This window comes from Vigna radiata, chromosome 8 (assembly GCF_000741045.1).
Source record: "Vigna radiata var. radiata cultivar VC1973A chromosome 8, Vradiata_ver6, whole genome shotgun sequence".
Lineage (NCBI taxonomy): Eukaryota > Viridiplantae > Streptophyta > Magnoliopsida > Fabales > Fabaceae > Vigna > Vigna radiata.
In genome coordinates, this window is record NC_028358.1 from 848,795 (window position 1) to 865,522 (window position 16,728).

A 16,728-nucleotide genomic window follows, 5' to 3' on the forward strand; every position below is an offset into this window, starting at 1 on the left:
GTTGTCTGGTTTTTCTTGTCAATTTGTTTGTTCTTGTCCAATGTCCACATGCATTCATTTTCTCTCTAACTTCAATTATTTTGATTTGCTTTCTCATGAAATAGTGATTTTTTTGACTCATCCAGCTCACAAGCTAGAAAAGTGCCTCAACTTTAATAATGTGATGAACTAACATCTGGGAAAAGAATTTGTCTATCAAACCACGAACAATAGTTAATTTTGCTGCAAATAATTGAAGATACATAAACGTAATCATAAATAATTTTATGGATAATTTCAGTAATATCCCCATATAAAATAAAGCTAACCAGTTTGGTATTCGTGTGATGCAATATAAAATACAATGTAACCCTAAAAGTAGACAATGATTCAAAAGAAGAAAAAAAAAAACATGAAATTGTAAAAATTCAAAAAATACGCCGTTGCCGGGGATCGAACCCGGGTCGTCCGCGTGACAGGCGGAAATACTTACCACTATACTACAACGACAACCTTTGATTTAAGTAATTGAATATAAATATTTATTAGCTCTAAGCTATTTATATATAAAAAATAATGCCAATAAAAAGATATTACGATTAGGACATCACACTTATATAATTGAAGCATATTTTGGGTTAAATATAGGTTATAATCGATTACTGTAATCCAAAATTGATGTAACTTTTTCTATTTTATTTTGGATGCCCATTTTCTCAAAAAAAATAAAATTGTAATAATATTATATATTTTTTTTTTCATTTTTCTTTAACAAAATAATTTTTACTTTACTTCTTATTTATTTCTCTTTCCAATTGTTTTATATACCATTTTTTTTCTTTATTAAATGGAGCCTAAAGGACTTTCAATAATATCACTTGTGTTGTCCATCAATAAAATTGAATCCATAATAGAGGCAATGACCCATCAATGATTAAAAAGTACTACTTAAGGGTGAAATATTAGTCTATTGGGAAGATCTAAGGGAAAAACAATGAGAGAAAAATAACATGAAAAAAAATGTAAATAATTTTTTAAAAATACGATGATAATGTTTTTCACATATTGTTAAACGTACATGCAATATATTTTATAACGTTTTAAGTAGAGTTGTAAAACGGGTAACCTGACTCGATCCGGCCCAGCCCATCATGAGTTAGTTACTTAGTGAATCAACCCAACCCAGCTCATTTATTAGCGAGTCAGAAAAATTTGAACCCGGCTCGACCCACCACGGGTTGGTGGATAAATGGGTTAGTTCATTAGTCCATTTAATTACAATTTTTTTAAAATAAACAAATTACAAACTTTCTATATTCAAATTTAAACAAATTTCACTCCCAAAAAATGATGTTAAACTGAAGACAATTCAAAATAATAATAAAAAGTACAACATAATCCAATTGTCATAAAAAAAAAACACAAAAAACATATAAAAAACCTATTTCTAGAAGGATTTGAGTGAATAAGTGAGAGTGACAGAGAGCAAGTTCCGTGAGAGTGATTTCTAAGAGCAGAGGTTACTTTTTTGGTATACACAGTGAGTGAAGAGAGTATTTTATTTTTTAGGGTTTCATAAATAAAATAATAAATTAAAAAAAATAAAATTAGGTAGGTGAGTTGGCGAGCCAACCCGGTCCACTACGGGTTCAATCCGCATGAACCGGGTTTAAATGAATCGGGTTGAAATCTGACCCGCTTAAAAAAATTCAATTTTTTCAAACCCAACCCGGACCGAAACGTGGTGAGCTGAGTTGTGACCCATTTTGACTGCTCTAGTTTTAAGTCATTGAATTGTAAAAGTATTATTACCATAATTGAATTAGTATTATTTAGTTATTTACATGTCAATTATTAATACTTCAGAACACATGACATGTCACACATTTATTTGTTTTTAATAATGTATAGATGGGTTCAAAGAGAAACATGTTTATAAAAGTTATCATTGATAATATTTTTAAGTGATGTGAAAACTTTAAGTGCATTGGTAAGTTCATAAATTAAGAATTAAATTACGTGATATGAAACACTTGTAATTCGATATTATCTTCAAAGTTTCAATTCTAAATTAGGTATTGATGGGTTAAAACCAATGTTTTAATTATAAATTAGGTAGATAATATATTTACTATCAATTATTTTATCTGAAATATTATTCTTTTGGAAGATAATGAGTTAACGATTGGTTTATAATTCAAAAACACTTTGGTCATGAAATGATCTTATCTAAAAATGTTATAATAGTCTAGTCATTATATTGATCAATATAATTAGCTGATTATTAGTTTTGATCATAACAAAAATATATAGTTTTATCAAACTCAAAAATTTATAAGAGTATCTCTTTAGAAAAACTTGTACTATACTATATTTTGTTCTTACTATGAAGAAAGAAGTTATAGTCTTAGTGAAAAACTTTAATTCTTTTAATTTTGTTGAAACTTAGTTAATGGTTAAATCACATATTTAGTTTTTAATAATTATTAAATGTATTTATTAAAACAAAAATTAATGAATTTTAATTTTAATTTTCTTTTTAATGAATATACGTGACAATGGCAATTACTGTAATTCAAACATGTGTTGAATTATTTTAACATTAACAAAATTCGAACAACGTTAATATAATTAAAGTTTTTATAGTAAACCTACAACTTCTTTTCTCTTATTTAGTACAAATGAAATATATCAGTAGTTATCGTATTGAATCGAGTATTTATCCAAAATATTATTAGATAAAAAGTAATATTATATTTTATAATATTAAAAATAAAATAAAATATAAATTTAATTATTATTCAAATTTTAACTTTTTGGATGTGTTTCTTTTAAAAGATGGATTAAAATAATTTTTTGGATTAAAAGAAAAATCGTGAGAAAGGGAAAAATTTGAAACAAATATTTATCAAAATTAATCAATGATGGTAATTAGTTTAATAAATTAAAAATTATTTTAATTGATAAAAAAATGTTTTACTCTTCATCATAAAAATAATTTAAAATGATCAGATTCAGATTACACTCTTATGTTCAAATGTCAATGGATATCAGTATATAATTTACAGATAATTTTAAAAAGGAAAAAAAAAAGTAATTTTATGAGGTTAGGAAAGAGATTCTAAACCTTTGAAAAAGCTAAAAACTAAGGTCCACATCTGACCACACATGTGCCGTGGACCCCACTTCAACGGATGCTCCGTGACCACTCAACCTCTGTTAACCATTCTGTTAAGTATCTACACAGAATATTCCTTTTCCGTCTTATATTCATCATTTCACAAGTTTTACACGGCTTGTGTCATATTTTAAAACTACTTACTAAAATATAATAAAAACAAAACCACTTCATCTTAAAATAATTATATTTTTCTTTTCTCTCTATACGTATTATGAATAATAATAAAAGTTTCATTATTAAAATAATTTTAATTTCTTAATGGATATATAATTTCTGTCTTGCTTAGTTATATTTATTTTATGAATAATAATAAAAGTTTCATTATTAAAATAATTTTAATTTCTTAATGTATATATAATTTCTGTCTTGCTTAGTTATATTTATTTTTTGACTCAGACATCTTAATTTTTTTTTCTCTTATATAATTATTTCTAAGAAAATTTATTAGAAAAACATGATCTATTTGTTATAAAAGTAAAAACGTTGAGGTAATTTATCTTTATAAATTTAATTTGTTATATGATAATTTAAATAAATTGAATTTTATTATTTGATTGTTAATCTTTTCTTTTCACACATTCAATATTAGACGAAGTTGATATAAATTATACTAAATATATTAATTTTATTTTCTATTTTATTTATATAATTTTTAAATTAGTAGAACTATCCTAGTTTTATTTAAAAATATTTATGAAAAAAGAATAAAAAAATTATTTTTCTATAAATTATAGATTATTTTTTAATTTAAACCTTAAAAAATTAATACAATAAAATTTTATAAACAAATTTACACATAAATTAATTAATTTATATACTCACGTTTTTTTTTCTTTTTAATAAAAATGTTTTTCTTCTAAAAAAATAAAAATATAGTAACACTTCTCTACATTATTTGCATCTTTTACGTTAGAAGAAATATAGAGTCAAAGCGGCGTCGTTCTGCTTCGTTCTAACCATCTCCACACAAATAAATACCCAAGTCCACCCTCACTCCGTCACTCACTCCTTCAGTGTTCCTTCATATCTTTAACCCTCTTCATTCCTTCAATTTGTTCCATTTCTTCCAAAATGGCCAAAGACCCAGTTCGTGTTCTTGTCACAGGGGCCGCAGGTAATCCTCTAATATCAAGAATCTCTTTTTGTACCTTTCAGTTCATTTGGATTCGTCACGATCGCTTAGTTTTACCCTTCTGTGTTTTCAATGCGAGATCTGTTTTCTGATGGTTGTTTTGAATTGGTTTGATGGTCTTAAGTTATGTGTCTCTATGAAAATAATGTCTTTGGCTGTTTTTGAATCTTGATCTGCTTGTGGCTCAGATCTGTTTCTGTGATGAACCTTGGTGATGGTTTATATCTATGTGTTGTAATCCCTTTTTATGTAGATTTGTTTTCGTTGATTTGATTTGTAAGTTTGGCTTGTGATTCTAATATAACTGTTTGTTAAGGTTTTTTTTTATGCTGTTATAAAGAAAGGGAATGTGTTTTATGTTTCATTAGGGAGTGAAAGTTGAAACTAGTGTAGTTTTGAGTATCTGCATCTCTTTTATCATCTTATGGTTTCTCGGTATGTTTCTTTTCTGTGATTGTATGAGAATTATCTGATTCTGTTATATTCTGTGTGGCAAGTTGACTTACTGTCTAAGAAGCACCGAGACTTTCGATTTGTATCATGTATCTGACACGTCGTATCCGGCGCACCATAGATTACTTTCATGGGTAGGATCAAGAATGAAACTGTTGATTATATTGTGTGTTTGTCACTGTTGTATAAGAAAAACTGTTGTCATGGTACACTTTAATTGAACTGAAAATACAAGCCTTAGTCAATTTGAATTATTTTCTGGAGATGCACTTTCTTTTGTTTTGTATATTGAACTTTTTGTTCTTGTTTTGAAAATGGTGTTTCTGTACTCTCTTCTTTTCTTTTTTCTTTTTTATTTCATTTAAGTAAGATCTATGTGTTGTTTTAAGTTATTTATAGACTTCGTTAAAAACTTACAATTTCATCATGTTGATGTCCTAATCAAGTGCTTTTATCAATTGTAGGACAAATTGGATATGCTCTTGTCCCTATGATTGCTAGAGGAGTGATGTTGGGTCCTGACCAGCCTGTGATCCTCCACATGCTTGATATTCCTCCAGCAGCAGAATCATTGAACGGGGTTAAAATGGAATTGGTGGATGCTGCATTCCCTCTTCTTAAAGGTTTGACACGCCCTTGTTGAACGTTGCTTAAACAACATAGAAACTCGATCTTAGAGATGAGATAGGTTGTTTTAGTGGCTTATATAATCAATAGTGTGAACTATTTTGTTTCAGGTGTTGTTGCAACAACTGATGTGGTTGAGGCATGCACTGGTGTCAATATTGCCGTGATGGTTGGTGGATTCCCAAGAAAAGAAGGTATGGAGAGGAAAGATGTGATGTCTAAGAATGTCTCGATTTACAAGTCTCAGGCTTCTGCCCTTGAAAAACATGCCGCTGCCAACTGCAAGGTAATCCCTTTCATCTGAATGTGCAGTGCAGTCCTTATTAATTAGATTTGATTAAATTTCAACTGTTTTGCTTTTTTTTTATGGCAAAACTTGTATTTTGTTGGGGCATGTTGATTTTGTCTTCTAATTGAAAGCTGTTAATTTGTTGGTTTCACACAATTCCAATGAAATATAAGCAGATATGCTGATCTTATTTGCAGCAGCTTTTGTGCCCATTAACATATTTGAAGTTGCAATGACTTTATATATGTATCCCTGTAATTATGTTGAGTTTTTGTACTTGCTTATTGAACTTTGATCACTTTTAGGAGATTCGAAACTTTATATGAACTATGCATTATGGAATAAACTCCACCTAGTTCATGTATGTGCAAGTGTACTGTATATATGGTGAAGTTCTTGTTTCTTGTGATTCAATCTTAATAAAACCTAACTGTCTATTCATGGAATGTATACTGCATGTTATCTTTTTCAAAAACATGTTTTTTCAGTTGTGTTTTATTGGAATATTTATAAAAGATTTTGCATTACCCTGCAGGTTCTGGTTGTTGCTAACCCAGCAAACACCAATGCATTGATCTTGAAGGAATTCGCCCCATCAATACCAGAGAAAAACATTTCTTGTTTGACTAGATTGGATCACAACAGGGCCCTGGGGCAAATTTCTGAAAGACTTGGTGTTCAGGTTTCTGAAGTGAAGAATGTCATAATCTGGGGTAATCACTCATCCACTCAGTATCCCGATGTTAACCATGCAACTGTTACAACCCCAGCTGGGGACAAATCAGTCCGTGAACTTGTTGCTGATGATGCCTGGTATGTTACAAATAATGTAAATTATGGTAGTTCTTTTTTAAGATTGTGTGTTTATTGAAACATTGCTGCAAATTTTCATACTCAAGGTTGAATGGAGAGTTCATTACAACTGTTCAACAACGTGGTGCTGCAATTATCAAGGCTAGAAAGCTTTCAAGTGCACTATCAGCTGCTAGTGCTGCTTGTGACCATATTAGAGATTGGGTTCTTGGAACTCCTCAGGTTGGTTGGGATTTTGTTTGATTTTTAATTCGGGTTTTATATGTGTCTCCAGCTAAGCTAATTGTTTATTTTTGCATTGCTATTTTAGGGCACCTGGGTGTCAATGGGAGTATATTCCGATGGTTCGTACAATGTTCCAGCTGGACTGATCTATTCATTCCCTGTCACTTGTGCCAATGGGGAATGGACTATTGTCCAAGGTTAGTTTTTGTCACATGATAGTGTATTGAATCTAAACGTGGATACATATTTTTTACTTTTCATCACGGTTGTTTTTTGTACTGAAACAATGTTTACTTAATTAACAATCACTTCTATGGATGATGCTTTCGATGCAACTAAAAGTACGGGCCAGTTAGAGTTTCGAGAATGTTTATTCTTGACAGATAACATTTATGAAACTCTAGTAATTAACTGAGCCGAATCATCTTTAGTTGAATAAAGGCTTTGTTGTTTTTCTATATTGAATGATGTTTTTGTAATAATTACACTACTTTTTCAAAACAACCACTTGTTCTAACTTGAGTGAATGCATCTGATAATTGTTTAATTTGTCCAATAATTTGTTCAGGACTTCCAATTGACGAGTTCTCAAGGAAGAAGTTGGACTTGACAGGAGAAGAGCTTTCTGAGGAGAAGGCATTGGCTTACTCATGCCTCTCTTAGACACATTGACGTTGTTTTTGCGTATAGAAGTGTAGCTTCAATTTTGAATAATTCTCCAAGACAGAACAAAGGAAGTATGAGTGCAGAGAGTGTGCTTTTCATTGGCATTACTTGTTGTTTTGCAACATCTAATCCTTTTAGGAGGATATTTGAGTTTAACAGTTTTAGTCATGATATTTAATATATCATGAGCCGCATATTTAGTTGGATTATGTGCTTTAATGGCTTCAACTTTTTGGTGTGTTGTGGTGGCTTTATGTGTTGGATGCACTAGCGTGCAGACGCATACCTCAGCTCTTGTGCAATAACGTCATCATCGATGCTTTTTACCTATCGTATGTTTTCTTCCTAACTTTCTTATTAGTCAGTGAAGAATAAAAGCAAAATATCTAAACCCTAAAAGTGTAAGTATGCAAAATATTCTGTCATATGGTTGGTAGCAGCATGCAAATTCATTAATTTTGTTTGACCAAGAATATTAAATATAATCATATCGATTATTGTTGTGATTAATAATGTTATTAGTCATTGAAACATATAAGAGTGATTAACTTTGTTTTAATTGAATCGTATATAAGAGAAATCTGGAGAATTTTTCAATTGTTTACTTTCCTTGTTTTTATGCTTCATAAGTAGGTTTGATGATTTGAAGATATACAAATATAAGGCTAAACTTGGAAAGCTAATATATGAGTTTACAACAAAAAACCCTTTTTGTAACTTAGGTATACCAATATTATATATGGCTATCAACATATTCAACTCTTTAATCTTATTTTAAATGAAATTATCATCCAATTAGGCTTATGACCCATCACTTAACACTACTCACTGATGCAGCTTCATTTAAAATAAACTTATACTTCCAAATTCAATTCATAACATGGAAAATAAGATTTAAGTGAGAATTTAGACAAAAAGTTATCATACATGTAAATAAATAGTAACTTAACTTTATACTAAATACGGTGGTGAATCACCAAATAAAAAAATAAAAAAACTCACTTAGTAACTAATAATAATAATGTTTATTTTATTTTTTAATTTAAACTTCTAATGAATATTATTAAATGAATTCATATGTGAACGTATTTTCTTCAGAGGATTCATTTGTAAGTGTTGTTATTTGTCAATTTGAGCAGAGAAAGATACAGAGAATAAGGTCGTGTGATTTTTTAAGCATCCATGGGTGACAAAATTTACTTTTCAGAGCAGCCAAAAATAACTTGCAAGTTGCAATTATTCGTTGGACCAATTCAAATGAGTAAATTTAAGTGATGCTCTCAAAGATAAATCCAAACAAAAAGGACATAAACAACAAAACACAAGAAAAGGAGTGAAAAAAATTGAATACTCCATCACACAATTTTTTGCTATTACAATTTGAATAGCCCTATCCTAATGAAACTTTTTCCTAGTACTGCACAATATACATAAAACAAAGTTAGTCTTTGCATATTTTTGCCCATTTTTTATGCATACATTACATCATAACGTAATAATTTTTTAACCCTTTACACTGATTTTTTTGGCAATGAATGACTCTAGCTCTTAATAATATACCCTGGATTCCTTTACTGTCAGATATAATTTGCTAATATAATTATTTTTGCTTTTAATTTTTTTTTCCTATCTGCCAAATTTAATGATACCCTTTGATGATAAATTGATCAGAACTCCGGCAACTCTATTGACTCTTCTGATCTGATGAATATGTCATACCAAAAATCCATGCCATCATCAAAGTTTGAACCATTATAACCAAAACTGTGTTGTTGGAAAGTTTCCACATAATTAAATTGTGGTTCATTGGAAATTGTCCAAGAATTTGATGATGGCATCATCATGGTGGAGCTTTCATCTTCAACTGTTGCCTCTGACCAAAAGCTTTCATCAATTGGAGGCATTGTTGTCTCCTCAGACTCTGTGTCTTCACTCTTGATCATGCTGTTCTTGTTGTTCATGTTTTTGTTCCCTTCACTGAATGATGAAAAATCACTGGAAGAAGTACATGCCGATGATGATGTTAGGGTGCTGGAATTAGAATCAGATCGTTTTATTTTTTGATTCGAAACAACCCTTTTGCTATCTGAATTCACCAACTTCTTCTTCAAATGAGTGTGCCACACATTCTTAATTTCATTGTCTGTTCTTCCTGGTAGTTTTGCTGCTATTGCTGACCACCTGAAAACAAAGGTTTATGTTAATAATGTTCTGAGATATGCTATCCTTTTGCATCAGATTCTTGTTTCGGTTTCTAGGTTAAAGTGCTTCAGACTAAACAAAAGTTTTATATATATATATATATATATGTATGTATGTATTTGCATGTGTTTGTCTAACATAGGATATGTTAGAAGTTTGCATGTGATCTGAAAAGAAATGCCATACAAGTTTCTTGCAAGGTAGACACAGTGAGAGAATCCTGCTACCACACGCACATGTTTACTAGTTTTTTGAGTAATAATAATGTATTAAGCTATATTGATTAAATATGTAATTAAATATTATGTATATCGTTAAGATATGGTGTAAAAAAGCATACTGTAAGTCTTGATAATCCGATGTTTTAAAAGGAACTAATATATTAAAATGATTTAATAATTAAAATAAACTAAAAAGATGGCTTGAAAATTCAATGAAATTCATTTAGAGTATTTTTTATGAATATTAAATTAAGTGATAAAAATCAGTTAATGGATCCATCAATCCTTGATTTTCTATCAAATTGAATGGCTTTCGACCTGTATTAATCAATAATTAAGGGACCCAATTCCTTTTCTATTTTATAATCAACATTAATGCGGTTTGCCCCACCACTAAATCTTGATTACATTTTAAAGAAAACAAGAAAGAGATAAGAACAAAAAAAAAAAAAAAGACAAACTCACTTTCATGAACAGAATCACACATTACAGTAATTTCAGCAGATTACTAACTAATTATTATTATTGTTCCATAATGTGATTGATCTGAAGAAGAAATATGAAGCTACCTATTTCCCAGCAACTCATGCATCTTGATGATAATCTCTTCTTCTTCACTCGAGAAATTTCCTCTTTTGATATCAGGTTTTAAGTAGTTAATCCATCTCAGTCTGCAACTCTTTCCACACCTCAATAGCCCTGAGAACCATACCAGATACCCAGAATAAGATCAATGAACACAACATCTCAAAAGTAGAATATAAAGAATTCTCATGTTAAAAACTATACTTTAAAACTTAACTCAATCATACAAAATTAACTAAATTATATATTTTGAACATAAAACTAACAGATAACATGATCAATAACATGACAGAATAAATCAAACAAACAAGATGATATTTTGCATTCTTTTATATACTATAAACTCATGTCCAATAAATACCAAGTTAGTTTTTCAAAAAGGTGAAAGGAAGCATGCTAATTATTCATAAAAAAAAAAAAAGAAACTTATTTTTTTTTCTTCTGTTCATCTGTTTTGTATCAGTTGAGACATTGATGAAGTACCTGCAAGCTTTGGAAGCGCACGCCAGTTTCCATGGCCATGTTTTTGGATGTATGATATGAGGATTTGATCTTCGTCTTGAGTCCAAGGACCCTTTTTCAATCCCATCTTTTCACAGCAAGGAGCTCTAACCATCTTCAATAAACTTGAACACTATAGAAAAAGATTGAAGTTTTTGTGTTGGGATTGTTGAACAATATTATACTCTTGTGTGAAGAAGATTTTGTTGAAGTTTTTGTGTTGGGAAATATGAGTACTTATACATGGTTGATATTCAGCACGCCACTGTTGTGAGCCAGAATGGTCCAACACCAAGACCTAATAAAACCATTTTCATATTCAAACAATTCAGCCTTTTGCAGCTTCCACGAAATGGAGCACCTCTCACTTTCTCTCTCTCTATATATACAGAAAATGAAATATATATTTTCGAAATTCTATATTTTCTATAAATGTTGTTAACATATAGAGAATATCGATTAATGTAAATTTCTTTGTTTGAGATGAGTTCAAAAAGTCACACACAAGTTAATTAAGAATTGAGATAAATGATAGTTTAGTCTAATCTTTGAGACACATTTTTTAAGAATATGAGATTTTGATAAAAATATATTTTTTAAGCTTTTTTTAATTTAATTATGAAAAGTGAGAGTGGAAAAACAAGTTTGAATTAGAAAAAAAAAAATAGAAAGTAAAGTAAAGTATGAATGAGAAAATAAATATTAACGAGACATAAAGGGCATATTTATTATTATATATGCAATATAAGATATGAAAAAAATTAAAAAAAAATGCTTAAAATATAATTAATTATTACGAATGCATAACTTTTGTTTATATATATTGTTGGAAAAAGAGTTTTATTTATGTGTTATTTATTATTTTCTTACATTTTTGTACCTCAAATTTTTGTGTTTTTAATTTTTTTTTCTATTTTTTTATGCTTTCTTGTCATTGTAAACAAACACATTCTAAAATGGTAATAGAGCAAATTTCAATAATTGTTGTTGATTTTTGTTATGTCTGCTTTTTATCGGAATAATTGCAAATATTTTATTTCAAAGATGTGAAATGTCTCATTTCCAATACCACAAAGTATATTAAAGATCTTACATCAATTACAATTCCAAATTATTTAGTAATATTTTTACTTTACAAATAAACTTTGTAGGATTAAGGTAACTCGTAATTAACTTTGGTCTTTTAAGTGAGATTAGGGAAAATAGTTTGAAATTTTGATTGCATTGTGTGTATGTCATGAGTTGAATATTATTCAAAAGAATTTATGGGTTATATAGGTCTCTTTGTTTGATTGCAAGTGACATTTATTGTGCGGATTCATTTCATCATTTAAAAGTCTAAAATGTTACATCTACTTTAGCAGAAAATATTTAAATATATAATACAAATATCATGCTACCTTTTCTTATACTACATTTTTAGACTTTAATTGACTTCTACTATTTTCATAAAAGTTTTAGGTTTAAATCATTTAGTTATTCCTATTTTTGGAAAGTTTTCCCATTTTGATCCCCGTTTTATTAGAATCCCCAATTGAGTCCTTATAAGTGCTAATTTTAATCAATTAAGCTTCTGCCGTTAAATTTAATTAACGGGGTTAATTTCTAGAAACGTACGTTTCTAGAAATTAACAGGTCATCCTCCCAGCTGTGCAAAAAAGTTAACCCCGTTAATTAAATTTAACGGCAGAAGCTTAATTGATTGAAATTAGCACTTATAGAGACTCATTTGGGAATTTGAATAAGACGGGGATCAAAATGGGAAAACTTCCTGAAAATAGGGACAACGAAATGGTTTAAACCAAAGTTTTAATATTCTCAATTAGTCCATTAGAAATCATGATTAGGGTATAAGATGAGTTATTATAAAAGTTCATAAACTTATCATATAATATTTTTAAGAACTCATTATTTATTTAAAGTTGTAGCTAAAATTTTCTTTTCATACTAAGGCTTCAAAAGTAGTCATTGATAATGTTATTTAATTGTAACACACGTTAACATTTTGTGGGGAGAAGTACATACCTTTTAGCACACGAGAGGATAATATAATTTAAACAACTACTTTTTATATTACTCTTTTCAAATACTAGACTTACACTATATATTATCACGTACATGAACTAAACTACAAGTATTTATTTATGTATTCATGTATAAAAATTTATCTATGGATTTAAATTTGTATATAATTTTTTTACTACTTATTATATGTAATTATTAGTAGAGAAACTGTACAAATAATTAGTTGCTTAGTGTAATGCATATTTTTTTTATATAATTTTTTTAATGCATAACTAATTTTTTTTCTTCATTAAGGTTTAACGTGATTAAACTATATTAATGTAACGGTATTCTTCTTAAATCAAATTGTTCTTGTTGTTCTTCTATACCTAATTAATCATTCAACTGTTTTGAAAAATTCCATATGATTATTTCTAATGAAAATAAAAATACATAAAAAAACCATTTCAACCTTTTTTTTTTATATATATAATCAAAGAACAGAGCCTAGACAGAATCAATCAACTTTTTTTCACGAGCTGTTGAATGTTTTGCTTTATCCATGCATAAGACAAACGACAGGCTTGCACTCTCAGATATTTAACCAATTTTGAACTCACGTGCCTTCATTTCTGTCGCCACTATTACAAGTTGACGATTTGCATTTTGCACTCTCTTTCAGACCAAATCCTATGCAAACATTTTAAATATTAAGATGAACAAATACAAAACCTAAATATTCTTGAACATTTCTACGCCAAAGATCGATATGCATACCTCAGTGAGAACCTATTTTGTAGTTTTTTTTTGCCGTCAACAGTACTTTTATGACCTTGTGTTGGCTATGCATTCATATATAATATTGTTAGAAGTGGATTTTAAACTTAACTCAACCTATAAAATCAGCTTGTAAGATGAGATTTGCACATATATAAATTGGTCTTATCTCTAATCGACATGAGACATTTTAACATTTTGTACACACCATTTAGAATTGCATCAACTTGTAGAGCTATTAAAATCTAGTTCTATTGCAACTTTCTATAGTTTAAAATTATTTTTTAACCATATTCAGAATAATATAATATTGATAGGGAAGTTTATACGAGCATGAATGTGATCATGGATATTCATTATTAAAAACAAAGATGTGACAAAACAATAAAGTTAGAGAAAGAATGCATAAAAGAATATAATATGTTACTCAAGATGGCAGCATAAAACTTAATAAACAATTTGAGTAACTATAAACATGTTATTATTATAATTAATTAAATTTTACATTAACTATAAATCATAAAATTAAGAAACATATATAACAAAAAAAAATCTACAAATCAAAAGAATACATATTAAGAATACATATTACTATATATTTTGTAAGACTATATTAATTTTTTATCTCTAAAATGAGTAATTACCTTTAAAAAACCTTTTTAAAGTATTATTTTAGGGTCGAAATCAAATTTTATTTATTCTACAGGGATTAAAAATAATAGCTAAAAGTTTTAGAAAGATAAAAGAAAATGTTATAAAAATTTAAATAAAAATTCACCTATTACATAGACTAAAACGAACATTTAAATCCATTAGCAAAAGAATAATCTCCAATAGTAATAAGAATGCCTTTTAATTTATTTATAATTTATTTAAGTTTATTACACATAAATTAATACATATATACATAATGTTTAGTTTATTTTAATAAAATCTCGAAGATAATTTATGAAAGTGACTTACTATTTATACTTGGAGCATAAAATATTTTATTCATAAACGATTAGATGATATAAACTCTTATTTTATTGACACTTACAATTAAATTGCTCTTTTAATTAACACTTAAGTAGCTTTTGACTATATAGATCTTGAACATTAATTAAGACAAAATATGTAGATCCTATATTCTAGTTTGATGACTACTCTTGAATTGAAAACTAAGAAAAAGTGTTTGCCTAACAATGTATTGCCGTTATTATGGAAATTTTTTGCTGCTTTTTTTTTTTTCAACACAGGATGTGATATTGCTGAAATATTTTAAGCAAAATTTCTTTTTATAATGAAAGTAGTCAAATGGAACTATATTCAATAATTGTTAATAGAATAATATATATATATATATATATATATATATATATATATATATATATAATGACATAATATATAATTTTGTTTTTTCTAGTAGAGATCAATAAACAACTTTTTTCAGAAGCCATGTTCTTTTTCAGTTAGAATAAATGGCTTTTTTTTTTTAAAGTACATGTTTTCTAAACAGTTTTATCTTTAATTTTATAAATAGCGATTTAAATATCTTTTACTTTTCTATTAAAAACAAACCATTTTTTTTTACCTTCCTAAAAAAACCAGTTTTTATTTGACGTTAATAAAACTTTATTAAAAGGAAAATTCACTCCATCATATATGAGATATTATATTTGATAGAAGGAAAATTATGATTTTCTTTTCTATAAATAATCTCAAAAAAGGATGAAGAACTCTAATAACAGTATATTAAAACACACATCATTTGAAATTGATGAAGTTCCAGTTCCAGTTCCAATTAACTGAGTATTTTTATTTTAATTTAAAGTAATGAAAATTATATTTTAATAATATAACTCTCCAAAAGAAAGCTATTTTCATGTTAATAAAAATTTATGATAAACAAAACAGAGGATTATAGTCAATTTTGACCATTTTTCCAACATCCGTAAATAATTCTCAAAACATACATGTTTTTTTCTCCAAAAGATAACGACATTCCGTGAAAGAGTTAATTAATTTTTGTCGTTAGCTTTTATTTTATTTTTATTTTTTCAAGTGCATGCATCTTTTAGAATGCTCATAAAATATATTTTATTTTCAGAATTCTTAATTTAGACGACCACGTGTATTTGAAAGCAATTAATTTAAAAAATCATCATAAAAAATGTTATAGCATGTCTGCCAGATAATTTATTATTATCCAATAATATTTAAACATGAAGCTATATGTATAAGCATGCATTATTACAAGACAAGGCACATAAGCATAGATTTATATGCTAAAAAAATAAATAAGCCTTCACATTATAAAATTAACAAAAACATGTTTTTGATTTTCTTATGTGCATGCATGTAGACTTATACGAAACATGCAGTGACGACTTTCGTCATACAATGAATTTTTCCATGAAGTCACATATCTAATCATTTTTATCTATCTATCTATATAATAATGTAATATGACTCAACAATTTTTTTAGAAAATTAACTCTCAATTAATAACAATTATTTACTAAAACTATTAAATTTAAAACAAATGATCAAATAAAGACGGAAATATCTTTTAGGGAATGTTTGGTATATAAATTTTCTTGTATTCCTAATACTTTGTTCACTTGAAGATAAAACACTCTTTTTAAATAAGAGAGAGCGATTATTTGCGCGACGGAAAGTATGACATGATTTTATTTTGGTTGGCAAAAATATTTTTATTTATATAAGTTTTCCAATAATGAAAGAGTAATGTATTTTAGTAAATTTTTTAATTTATTTTCACACTAAATGTTTTGACAAGAGAAACATGTGTCTTCGTTGTCATTAAATTTGAAAAAGTTAAACTTCCACATGTTTTGGTGGAAATTTTGGTCAAAAATCATTTCCATAAAATACGTCTTATGTTGTTTTTTTTAAGAAAATGAGAAACATATTTTTCTAATCTTAGACCGAAGAAACAGCAACATTTTCAGTTATGTAACTAAATGAATCGAAACTCCAAAGAATGATAATTAGGTTTGATTTGTCAACATTTTCTTGGAAAAAAGGGAAAAAGATGGCACTTGCAAGAACAAAATTGAGTTTTTTTTAG

General features: G+C 27.9%; 2 protein-coding genes and 1 non-coding gene across 3 annotated transcripts; 1 reads left to right on the forward strand and 2 right to left on the reverse strand.

Annotated features, from left to right (window-relative positions):
• Positions 1-417: 417 nt before the first annotated feature.
• TRNAD-GUC lies at positions 418-489 on the reverse strand. The gene has a single exon. It is a non-coding gene; the product is annotated as a tRNA-Asp (tRNA).
• A 3,629-nt stretch (positions 490-4,118) lies between these two features.
• LOC106772259 (malate dehydrogenase, cytoplasmic) lies at positions 4,119-7,695 on the forward strand. Its single transcript, XM_014658540.2, has 7 exons — positions 4,119-4,274; positions 5,210-5,368; positions 5,483-5,658; positions 6,197-6,474; positions 6,561-6,696; positions 6,785-6,896; positions 7,268-7,695. The coding sequence occupies exons 1-7, from the start codon at positions 4,232-4,234 to the stop codon at positions 7,360-7,362; spliced, it is 999 nt and encodes a 332-aa protein (XP_014514026.1). The 5' UTR covers positions 4,119-4,231; the 3' UTR covers positions 7,363-7,695.
• Positions 7,696-8,699: 1,004 nt separating this feature from the next.
• On the reverse strand, positions 8,700-11,213 carry LOC106769852 (transcription factor MYB15). Its single transcript, XM_014655630.2, has 3 exons — positions 10,857-11,213; positions 10,358-10,487; positions 8,700-9,546 (listed from the first exon to the last, which is right to left on the reverse strand). The coding sequence occupies exons 1-3, from the start codon at positions 10,987-10,989 to the stop codon at positions 9,033-9,035; spliced, it is 777 nt and encodes a 258-aa protein (XP_014511116.1). The 5' UTR covers positions 10,990-11,213; the 3' UTR covers positions 8,700-9,032.
• Positions 11,214-16,728: the final 5,515 nt, after the last annotated feature.

Bases quoted from the DNA above. Each gene is read 5' to 3' on its own strand.
- LOC106769852 (XM_014655630.2), bottom strand. From the start codon at position 10,989: ATGGTTAGAGCTCCTTGCTGTGAAAAGATGGGATTGAAAAAGGGTCCT. The intron at 10,488-10,856 runs GTACTTCATCAA...TATGGTTCTCAG, and splicing joins TGCGCTTCCAAAGCTTGCAG to GGCTATTGAGGTGTGGAAAG. The intron at 9,547-10,357 runs GTAGCTTCATAT...CTTTGTTTTCAG, and splicing joins CATGAGTTGCTGGGAAATAG to GTGGTCAGCAATAGCAGCAA.
- LOC106772259 (XM_014658540.2), top strand. From the start codon at position 4,232: ATGGCCAAAGACCCAGTTCGTGTTCTTGTCACAGGGGCCGCAG. The intron at 4,275-5,209 runs GTAATCCTCTAA...TATCAATTGTAG, and splicing joins TCTTGTCACAGGGGCCGCAG to GACAAATTGGATATGCTCTT. The intron at 6,897-7,267 runs GTTAGTTTTTGT...TAATTTGTTCAG, and splicing joins GGAATGGACTATTGTCCAAG to GACTTCCAATTGACGAGTTC.